The sequence below is a fragment of the Trachymyrmex cornetzi genome, unplaced genomic scaffold (genome assembly GCF_001594075.2).
Source record: "Trachymyrmex cornetzi isolate Tcor2-1 unplaced genomic scaffold, Tcor1.1 scaffold129, whole genome shotgun sequence".
Taxonomy (NCBI): domain Eukaryota; kingdom Metazoa; phylum Arthropoda; class Insecta; order Hymenoptera; family Formicidae; genus Trachymyrmex; species Trachymyrmex cornetzi.
In genome coordinates this window covers 1163251-1175286 of record NW_017295861.1, presented here as the reverse complement: position 1 = coordinate 1175286, position 12036 = coordinate 1163251, and the positions used below count along the sequence as shown (strand labels likewise).

At 36.2% G+C, this 12036-nt stretch overlaps 1 protein-coding gene across 1 annotated transcript in view; it reads right to left on the bottom strand.

The window, feature by feature from the left end:
• Nucleotides 1–12036, bottom strand: part of stet (stem cell tumor) — a 449207-nt gene that overhangs the window by 433332 nt on the left and 3839 nt on the right. Inside the window, exons 2-4 of the mRNA XM_018522193.1 lie at nt 10519–10760; nt 10215–10238; nt 9972–10136 (exon numbers count right to left, since the gene is read on the bottom strand). Of these exons, the coding sequence (XP_018377695.1) occupies nt 9972–10136; nt 10215–10238; nt 10519–10698 (369 nt within the window). The 5' untranslated portion in view covers nt 10699–10760. The remainder of the gene's footprint in view (nt 1–9971; nt 10137–10214; nt 10239–10518; nt 10761–12036) is intronic.

The following is a 12036-nucleotide window of genomic DNA, read 5'->3' as shown; positions in this document are numbered from 1 at the left end:
TTCAGTTCTGCCGATGGACCATATTACGACCTGCTATTATCGACCGACCGAACAAAATAATTGATCACCGAAGCCTTCGGACAGAACGCGTGAATGTAAGGGATGATGAAATATCCAGCTACGCATTGTTAAGTCATTGCTGGAAATCTACCGCGCAGTGTATTATCGTCCGTTAATCGCGGAACGTCAACAGTTTGTCATCTTAAAGATAATAATTAATATTGCGAGAAATAGACTATTTCGGATAAATAATTAAATGATTTTTATGCTGACCCGTCTTGCCGTGATGGACGATTATCGTAATTGAAGGACGATGTTCGAAAAATGCAACAGGTGCGACTGATTGTAATTCTTCTAAAAGTGCAATGCATACCTAATTGAATTATTTCAGAATGTTAACAAGTCGTTTGAATATAATTATATAACTTATAAATAATATAACACAGTTAGGCCCTACACACAATGGAGGAAATATTAGGAACAAGAATAAATATTAAGATTTTAACTTATCAGATACCAGTTACACCGGAATACACGATTTCCGATAGGTTGAAATCTTAATATCTATTTCTGTTCCTAATATTTCCTCCATTATGCGCAGAGCTTTACAGTAGCAGTTCAATTATTGATTTTTACATATGAAAGAAACGCGAGACTTTGAATAAATCCGAGAACTTTAAATTTATTTACTTTTCCAGCAGTGTAAGCAACTAAAAAGCGAGACGAACTCGTGAGTAACCCGGAATACGAAAAAGTTTACTGGTTATAGCAGTAAAGCACCTGTGGCATCCTGTACGAGGAGGTGAAGTCCATAAGATCGGGGTTGAGCGAAAAGCTGTGAAAAAAGGGAACCTACATCTCAAGTGATCTTTCCTACCCTTCGTCAGTTGGCGACACCGTGCAATCCTCGATATCTACAACCACCCAACAGGTGGCAGCACGCCCTAGAATGTCAAGCATTCATCTTTCGAGGTAAAAAATCTGCGATTGAGACGTAAACTCAATATCATATCAAGTGATTAATTACAATCAATATAAATCTTTATTAACAGCAATTATAATAGCCAGAAGCTGTTCGATATTATTGGGAGAAATTATTTCCTGAAATTATAACGTATGTATACTACAAAAATTAATTTCCAGTCAAGAAATAAATTGATTAGGCCTTTGATTATTTACATCATTTATTTACATTAATAAAATTTTAGAAATATGTAGACCTTTTATGGTTAGCTTATTAATTAATATAAACTCTAATAATAATATATTTTAATTTTTTGAATGCAACGTTTGATACTATGTAGACTAATTGTTTCACAATTTAACAATCTGCTCCAAACGGAATATTTGGATATTTGGATTGCAAATAAGTCCTTTTATCTACATTCTTGCTATCGTATAAACGATGAGTCTCTAAAAAAAGAAAAAAAAAGATCTCGAAGCGGCGAATACCCTCGATTTATCTTAGTTGGCAGCGCACAAGGCAAGTGGCCGATACATGCGATAATAATTAAGCAAGCGACTTGTCTACCTTGCAAATTATTTCTCGAGAAGCATCGTGTTGCGGGATCAAGAGACAGATAATATGCCAGCGGCGCACGTCTGGCTTGTCAGTCGTAAAATACTCTTCCGAGAAGCGCTAATTAATCCACCGTGCACAATACGTTCCGCACACGTAGAAATATCGACGAACTCCAGTACACGAAGAATAATAATTTCCAACGAACAAACTTGGCTTCAATCCATCAAGTACGAAGCGCGTAATTAAAGCTAAGGAATTCCTTCTCCGAGTACGATAAATATGCGCGGCAACGTATAAATTGTGAGACGAAAGAACGCGTGAAACGAGATGGAGCAATATTTTCGTTAAATAAAAAACGCGTCACGGAATATCAGACAACGATGTGGCACAACAAAATCGATATCAACCGGACCGCAAAAAAAACGAAAGCGGGGAAATCGTAGCTCGCCCATCGTACTCGAGGTGGTATGCGACTCGTCGGACCCGTGTAACTTATCTCAAGTGTTGCCGAGATTGGGCATGTTTTGTTTCGACTGTCCCCCTAATTAGAAGCCGTTTAGACTTTTAGGTCGAGCGGGATGAAGTGTGGTCGAGCGAGATCAGGCGACTCGATAACGCGCCAACGAGGAGACGTAATGACGGCGGAGGATACATCTCCTCTTAATTCCACGATCCTTGACGATGTTACGCCGTGGCTACGTACGAAACGAATGTTCTCAGGACGGGATATCGTCGCCTGGAAGCCTGTAACGACATTATGTCGATCGTTCTCGTATACCAGAGGAGGGAAGGTATGTGAACGGAGTCGTTAACCATGCGTCTTCGATCCGCATAGATAAGCTCGCATATTTAAGAATGCTTTTAACGGGACGGTGTGAGCCAATTGCCTCTAATAGGGGAATCTTGTCGTTACCGCTCTGATGCACTAATACACGCCAACCGAGTAACTGTGAGACTCTACCGGACAATTAGCTTCGAGTGACAAATCTACTTTTATAATTATAACAATGATGACGTATCATCCCGGACGCAATGTGTGAGACTTCACGCCTGACGAAGTTAATGTGTTTGCCGTTACTCGTTCTCGTGAGAATAATGAATAAGATTCACGTAAAAGTATTTGATATATATTTAAACATATTTTATAAGTGACTTTCTGATATGTATGCAATTGTTACCCGCAGAACACAAACTAACAGTAACGTTATACATCAATGTTATCATTTTTCTACTCAGTAATGTGTTATAACTACATCACAGAAAAAAGACTATTCTTAAATCAACCATAATATACTCATATATATAAAGCAAAAATATTGTAATGTTGCTTTAAAAATTTTAATCTTGAATTTGTATTGATATAAGATTTTTAATTGAGCAAGTCTTGAATTAAGTGCAAAGTAATACTTGCATCAAAACAAATTTAATCAAATCAAGATTTATATCTTTGATTGTCTGTACAATGCGTTATATTACATTTATTGAGTGAAAAATTATAACATTGAGGCAATAATAGTTTGTGTTCGCCGGGTATCTTTTGGACCAAAATTTAAAACGCAATAATCTAATGATGAACTTATTGAAAATGAGAGTATATAATTGGGATGAATAACTTTGCGAACAGCCCAGAGAAAGAGAAACTCAAAGCTGATTACGTTTTTAATAAAAGAACGTATTTTTCAAAGGTTTGATAATGCAACGTCTTCATATACATTTAGAATGCACACAGATGTAAGAATAACGAAAGATAGTCGTCGCTTAAATTACCTTCAGATAGAACGTATTTACATGTGTGCAGGACGAAGGATCCCGGGGTCGTTGTCAGAGGGCATAGAGGAGGCTCAAAGGGATCGAGGCGCGCCTGAGAATGGAGATTTAAGGGGCCGACGTGGGTGTGGGTGGCTGCGGGGTTCCTGATGGCGTCGTCGTCGTCTTCGTTGGTGTCGTCCACAACGTTGTTGCATTCGCCGCCAACGTGACGCCCCTTGCGCTTATTCCAACAGGACACTCATGTATATAAGGCCCTGCTACGTGGCGTTTACATTATTCGGTCTCGACTCAAATCTAATATTATGAATCACGCGTCCCGTCTGGGGTCCCCGTGTATAATGGGGTCGTAGGTCGGTCCGCCTCGCGCGGAATACTTCGTCCTTTTGCACGATAGCGGAGAAACGGAACAAAGAGACGAGAGCGAAAGGACAGTCCTGCCTTTCACTATACTACTATCGAAAAATATCATGAGTATGTTCTCGTGTTACGTAGATCATAACGCGAAAGAATATTGTAAGTGGTATATTTTATGAACGAAAGTATCGGCTCTTATTGGCATTCTTAACTGTTTAACGATTTAATTCGTTGGAGCCATAATTTCCTATAGGGTAAACTAGGGTATTATGGCCATACGGAAAAGATGGCCATAGGCCATAATTTCTCCAATAATTAATAAATAGTGCATTTTTATAGTCATTCTTAAAGATAATCAATATTTACAGTAGTTTATATGAATACACTGTTCAAAATAACAATATTATAAATATTATCTAATATTTTTTCTTTCGACTATCTGCAAAGTTTTGCACGTGTCTGCTAAAAACTGTTATAATGTCTATAAATTACAGTTAAGCTACCATAATCAACATTACATACACAATAAAGGTACGTAAATTGCAATGTGACCTATAATTAATACTTTTATTTTCACTATTTATTTATAAATACTATGGCTATCTTTCTTAATATCATGGCCATCTTTTCCCTAAAAATCAGATAAGATGGCCAATGCATACTTTGTAATATTTTGATAAAATTAAAGTTTTGTTAAATATTTTCTCTTTAATTTCGATAGTATTTGTTACTTTAAGCTTCAGTGAAAGTAATATCCCATGTATTGTCAAAAAGTAACAAGAATAAATGTATGTTTTTTGCATTTTAAAAAACTATGGCCATCATACCCGAGTTTATCCTATTGTTTTATGCAAAAAATAAAGAATTATAATAATATTATTAAATTCGGTGAATATTCTGCACAGTATATTATATAAAACGCAATATTCTTAAGTTCACGTTACAAAGATTTCAATTTACTCGTTACGTTAACAGCTGAGCGACTCAAAAAAGAAAGTCGTCGAAGGCGTTGAAGGATACCGACTGTTACGGGATTTATCGCTAGAACGAGGGAACGCGAAGTAGAAACGAAGACGGGAGGGTGTAACGAGATCGAGCCGTAGAGACGAGAGAGGAGAGGATTTTCTTAAATTGCACTTTGTAGCTCCTGAGAGACCTTACACAGGGATTTCGACGCCCACGGCGAGGGATAACGAGGCGAGCACCGGGGCCCCCTTCATGGAGGTGAGAGACACACACCGGTGGGTCCACCGTCGCAACGTGCGGCCCACGGGGACATAATTGATATCCGGGAAGAGCAAAAGGGCGGCGAGCCGGTGGCGGTGACGCGCGGGGAGTGAGGAAAAAATTACCTCACAGAGTAGGGGGTTGGAGAAGACACGAGAAGAAAAAAGGAAGAAAAGGAACAGAAAGAGACGAAGGACCACCGCGATCGTACGGGAATCAACGACTTGCCGAAACTCTGGCAAAGGCCACCTAAGCGCCGACAGAGCGTCCTCTGCCTCTATCACTCTAACCCCAATCCGTTTCTGCGCTAACCGTACCTTTCTCTCTCTCTCTCTCTCTCTCTCTCTCTCTCTCTCTCTGTCTCTCTCTGTCTCTCTCGCTAATTAACGGTTCCGCGCTGTGCAAACATGGAGTGACCACCTCCGTCCGGACTAATTGCTAATCGCAGCTTCGGCACGAATCCTCCTCCCATTGGCCGTGTTTCTCTTTCGCTCCTCAGGAATTCCGCCTTCGTGTATGCACACCCAAAGTACGAGCTAAAGTTCAAATGGCCGTGCACTTAACGGGCGAAACGGGGCAGTGGGTGCACCGCGGGATAATTCGATCTTATCGCGTGTTGAACAAGCCGCCCGCTGGGAAATCGACCGTACGGATCGTTAAAAATCAAGAGATTGCGACAAACCGTACAAACATGCTGTGGAAATGGTCCAACAAAGGAATCCAAAAATAAAACAATCGAAAATTTTGTAGTGTAAATAGTGATTAAAGATAACCAATAATGATAAACAGTTAATGACATCAAACGAATATTTATAGATATTTACTTCATTGTTATTACCGAATTATTTATTCTTTAATCTGTCCCTTACAGTATAATATTTCGTCATAGTGTAGAATACAATATTACAGTTTCTTGTTAAAAATGAATTTGAATACTTATATATCCATTTAAGTATATAACACCTCAGAAATTCAAATTTTAATCATTTTTGCATGTTGGATCCTGCTTGTCTTGGCTTTAACGTAATTATTACCATAAAATGTTATTTTTAGATATTTTAATTTTTATGCCTATATTAATGATAAATGAAATTATTATGTGATTATGCAGAATAAGTGTACGTAAGCTATACAATGCAATATGCGGTACATGCGAGGAAATCCTAGTTGCCGCCATTTGGCAACGCCAACCATAAATTATAGCAGCGTACCGAGAATACTTGCGATTCCTCGCTTCTGAATAATTGCTACTGCCTTCAGCCACCTGCAGGTATAATCCTATTATAGTATATTACATCCCCCGGTAAAATGAAGCAAAGATTTCTGCGGCTGACAACACGTGAGTCTTCAAAGTATGTATATTTAAATTTGAAATCTTAAAAGATTAAGAAAGAAACTTATACTACATTTATAATACCTATATTTCGAATTATTACGAAAAAATGATAGTAACTTTTGAAAATGTAATCAATGTTAGACATAAAAATAACAATGTGACAATAAAGTTATTAAGTATTGTAGAATTATTCAATTGTTTTGTCTTTTAAAATATTTAGTAAATTATGCTTTCAGTGCAATAATTATCTTATTATAGTATTTTCTACGTTGGCAAAGATAACTGCATAAAGCAACTTGATTATCATTGTAAAACTTTTCTTTTCTTAAATTTAATTTAGCGGAATAAATTTTGTTCACTGTTAATACATTATACCTTACGTATATATATGCAAAAATATGTTTTAGTCAAAATTGGAGAGCGTAAACTAATATTACGGAATACTTCCGAGATAAATCGTATAGTGAGGAAAGAAATCTAGTGGTCTCCTTTTCGGATCAAGTATTTACAAAACGAGGATCAGTCGATAATCCTCAAATGAATTTTGTCAATATAAAGCAGGTATGCCATGGAAACTAGCTAAATCGGATTAGCCTATGATGAAAAAGGTCTCTCTCGATTCCATGATATATATAAATAATAATGATGGGGCGTGAGAACGCGTAAATAAAAGGGTTTACGATGTAAATATTTTCTTGTTATGAGAAAAGTTTCAATAGCTTTGATATTAAGATTATAAAACTTCTACATATAAATAAATATATAGTATTTATATAAACGATATGTAAGAATGATCAATTCAGATTCCGTGTTAACAATTAAAGTTTTCAAATCGCCATATTTGTTTTGTATGTTAGAATGAACAGAAAGTGTTGGAAAACTAAGAGTATAAAAAGATAGCCTGTTCAAGTTGCATAAATCAAGAGTCTCTGAGTCACGAAAGAAGCACATTCCTTCCGAAATGATCGAATACATCAAGAATCGCGATAACGATGTCGGATAGATCTAGACTGTCTACCTAGCTATTAATTTTTTTCACACATAGAACCTTACCTCTCCATTTACATTTGCAATAAATTGAGATATTAGTCTTCATCACTGACTGCCAGCCAAAATCCATTGTATTTTCTAATTTACGAGAAGTATTTTCAAACAGACCATCTCCGACCGTAGAAAGTTGTATAGACTACCTACTGCTTTTTTGTAATTTCTTACGGAAGAATAGCCTCGAGCCAATTTCTAAAAGACGGCTTATGCCACATTTATTCGTTAAGGCGGTAAGATGGACCGAAAGTCCCTGCTATTCCATTTAGCAATCTTATTAAAATTATACGGAGCTATGATTCACAAGAGGACAGTGACATTATTCTTGTTGCGTAGTTAATGACAAAAAATCTCACGGTTGATTTTGTCAAGTCCCGTCGAGACTCTTCTTACGCGTCGTTTAGCTCGCGTATTTTGGATCGCTTCGATATGTGCACGAACAATTTTCCGCCTCTCAACGTCAGACCCGTTTATCTTCCCGGGATCACGAGCGAAAGGGAGCTCGTGTAGAAAACCACCAAAAACTTGTCAGCGAGTTTAAGCGCGAACAAAAGCCCACCCGTCGGCGCGCTGTGCCTCTAAACGTTGAGATTATCATTGTGCCGATATTTATCTGTCAGTTTCTAGCCGCGTTTCCTTGCCCGCGGTCATTGTCGTTTTGGTGGGATCAGTGAAATCCGGGCCGAAGCCCACATTTTTCAGGTTGACAAATAGACGGACAATGAGACATTCCGACGCGGTTAGAATAACATCATTTAACTACCGTAAACCTTCTTCGTCGACCGTCTCTACGATCGCGATCCGGCTTTTGCAGAAATCGATGAAAATCGAGTGCTCCAAAGTAAATTCCGACGCGGCCTCTTAAGCAGATTATATTGTGTCGCAAATTTCCCATCTCGATTCTCAAACGAAACATATGCGGTATACCAAATAGCGCGCACAAAGCAGAGAGGAAAGTATAAAGAGACACATGTGTGTGCCAACTATATCGCACTGATTATCTACAATCTAGATAATTCGTGAGATAATCCCGCATATGACAATTCCATCGATTCCTCAAATATCTTGGAGATTAGTGCTTGTTAACAAAAATGCTTCAAATCAAAATTGTTCTCTCTCTCTCTCTATTTCGAAGTGACATATTCAAATACAATTTTGTTATAGTTGAAATTATTTCCTAGATTTAAAAGTTACCTTTACTTTTTTAAGAAAAATCTATATTCATAGTCGATTTTCCTATATAATTTATATATAGAAATAAAAAAATAAAATCATTGCAACAGAAACATCTATAATATTTTTTTCTAACATTTATAAAATAACTATTATATCTTGCATTTACTATATGTTCTGATTATCTTATTCCTTTTATGTGCATAATAACGGGAAAAATTAATTTATACAAAAAATGATATAATATTATTTAAAAATAAATATGTATATATATGTTGCAGAAAAATTCGCGGAATTGGACCATAAATTTTTTTTTATTACTTTATACAAAAATGATTGATGTATGATTATGGAAAGATAAATATTCTATGAAATTATACACCAAAAAATAATTTAGAATATAAAATATTAGATATTTTGCAAAATACCCGAGTTTCGTTATTAATTTTATACATAAAAAGATTGTTTAATTAAAGAATAATGTTATTCTATTTTACATACAAATAAAAATTCTTTCAAACCTTGAAAGTGACTCCATCTAGAATAAAGTTATATTGACCATAAGATGATATTACTCGAAACAAGGTAAATGTACTTTTTTCCTTTAGCAATCAATAATTTTAAAGCTGAATAAAAATGGAGTTATTTTATTTTATTTTCGTAAAATTTATATATTTATGTGCATATATTAAATATCAATTAAATATGCTTGTTAAACATTTCAGAAAATTCCTGCTGCTTTATCATATTTTGTTTATACTATGCGTATTATCTCTTTTGAAGAAATGAAAAGTAAAAAAATTAAATTGTTAAAATCGTTATTATTTAACACGTAGTGCAAAATAGATCTCTGTTAAGTTAACGAAAGATAAATGAAGTCCCTGTTAATAAGATACTGTTACATCGCAGTGTTTAATATCAATATTAATATAATTTATATTTTCTGTCTCTAAATCAAATTAAGAAAAAAACTGGGAAACCGTGTAAAAGAATTTTTTATATTTAAAGGAACGATTTTATGTCGTTCTTCCCTATCGAGCGAGCGTTTCACAGTCGAGCGGACAGCATACTGCAGAACCATCTGCTTTTACGAAACACATTTGACCGAAAACTTGCCATCCGTACACAAATCAGACATCCGGTAATATTAAAATTTTTATAAAATAAATGTAGTAATAAAAAATGAATGAAAATCTATATAATCTGATAACGTCAACTAAATTTTTTCTTAAAATTAGAATAAGAATAAATGCATTTTATACCATATACCGAACTATTCAATACTCACAGCTCTAAGGATTTTAACATCAATCTTTTTTTTTAACTCTGAATTTAAATATAATCTTTACAAAAATGTGAATAAACAATTTAATTAATAATATAAGTTTTTCAGATTATACAAACGCTAGTAAATCTTATTGTTTTTGCGTGAGTGTAATATTACATTATGAGTGTAATATTACATTGTATACAATTATGTCATATATCGCATTTCTGAAATAAGGTAATTGTCATGCGCATGTAATAATAGAGTTACACACTCACCACATTGACGAAGTCCTGGAAAGTAACTGCTTCAACACGCGATTCTTTCGCCCTGGTTAGAAGTATGTCACGTTTGTTCGTCGGTATTTCTGCCTTCCATTCGGGGCTTCTCAAGGCTGTCAGAAAGTCCTCCAGCGGTATCTCTCCAAAACCCTCCGGATCGAACTGAAACAGTGGCCAATCGAAATTTAGTTCACCAAAAACAGATAAACATCAAACTAAAAGCAATGCAATTATACATACCTTGTCGAAGAGCATTCGCCATTTCTGTAATTTAAAAGAAATTCATGTTAGTCATCAAAATTGATATCATATATGCCTTGCATATATGAACAAAGTTAATTGTCTATCAATATTTTAATATAAAATCTACTCATTCATGTCTCCAAAGAAAGAAAAGCAAGATAAAAACGTTATGGACTGATTATGATAAATGATGTAAATTAGAAAAATGGCAATTAATTTGACAAATAATTAGAAAAATGACAAATAACTAAATGGTTTATTTCCAATCATGGGATCTAGCGATTTCGGGACAACGACTCACATCGTTAAGCAACTCCCGTCTGTACTCGGATTCGTCGATATCGACCTCCGAGGCCAGATCGGTGTGATCAGTAACGTATCCATCGTAATGCACGCTGTTTGCCTCGCTGCGTGCGTACTCCTCCTCCTCCTCGACAGCGCCGGCGATGGTCGGTATAGAAGCACCGTTTGCCAGTAGCATTACCGTGCGCGGCACGAGGTCACCGGGTGAATCTCCTCATTCCTCCCTCTTCCGCGTGCTTCCTGAAATATAAAGGGGCTACATGCTAAACCGTGCCACTTTTAAAGCGATCGATTTCGCCTTGACGCCGCATAAATACCCTCCACCTCCCTCCCCCCAACACTTTCTGCATTGTTATTCGAACGAGTACGTACTTCCAGGCATAACAATTGGCTTTCAGCCACGCACGCAATATATCTCACTTCACAATCCTGACGGGGAAATGTCAAGCGTAGTCGAATTACTTTTTTTATTGCATGCATTACATTGAGCTGGCGTGGAATATTTTTGCTTTGAGCATTTATGGAATTGATTAACTTATTTTCATACATAAATCAGATAATCGTGACATTTAAAAGCGATGAAGAAATGTATAATTTTCTCTTTTAAAAAATACGCAGATAGAAGATAAATATGCGACATCCTGCTAATCTTCTAGATCAACTTTGGCTCTCCAAGCTTTCCAGTAATCGTTTACGTACGTGATTGCTGATGTGAGAAGGTATTCGGCAGACTAATGGGAATGATGGAAATGAGGGTGCAAAGGGGATATTGATCGTCCTTGCACTCCTTAAAGGCACGATAGAGCAGTGCCCTTGAAACTAGCCTGCCGTTCTAAAGCGGCGCAACGTGACGATATAACATAACGTACAGCAGCGGTGCCGTTTCCATGGCAATGCATCGATGGGTCTGGGAACGTGCCAACCTTCGCGCGTGCACGGTGCACAGTGTGGGACACGTACCACAGCATTAAAACACAGGTCGCAATCGCACTTATCCAAAGTATCTTATGTTAAGCGACGACTTTGCAAGGAGCAACTCTCGTTTGCCTTCATCAAGCATTTAGCATTAAAATTAATCGCACAATTCTAGAATGATTTTTTTAATGTTAGTACAAAAAACAGTGTTCTGGAACTTCTCCAAAAAGGATCTCTGAAGATTCTAGAATCCCTAACATTAAAAAATATAAAAAATAAAATGCCAATTAAAAATAAAAAGTCTGAAAGTATATCGAGTTTTGAATTTTCGTTTTCGTCATGCACTGATATTTTTATATCAATTAGCATCATGAATTCAGGTCGAGATAACATTCGATGGAATAATTGAACAACTATTCAGAGCCCTCAAGAAGACATCAGATTTCCATTAAATTAATTAGTTAAATTAATTGATATCATTAAATATCGTATTGCAAAAGCGTAAAATTGTAGTTAATTTTAATGACAAGATATATACAGGGTGGGGAAAAAGTATGGAAGCAAACAATTATTTCCGAAACTATTCATTTTTCGACAAAAT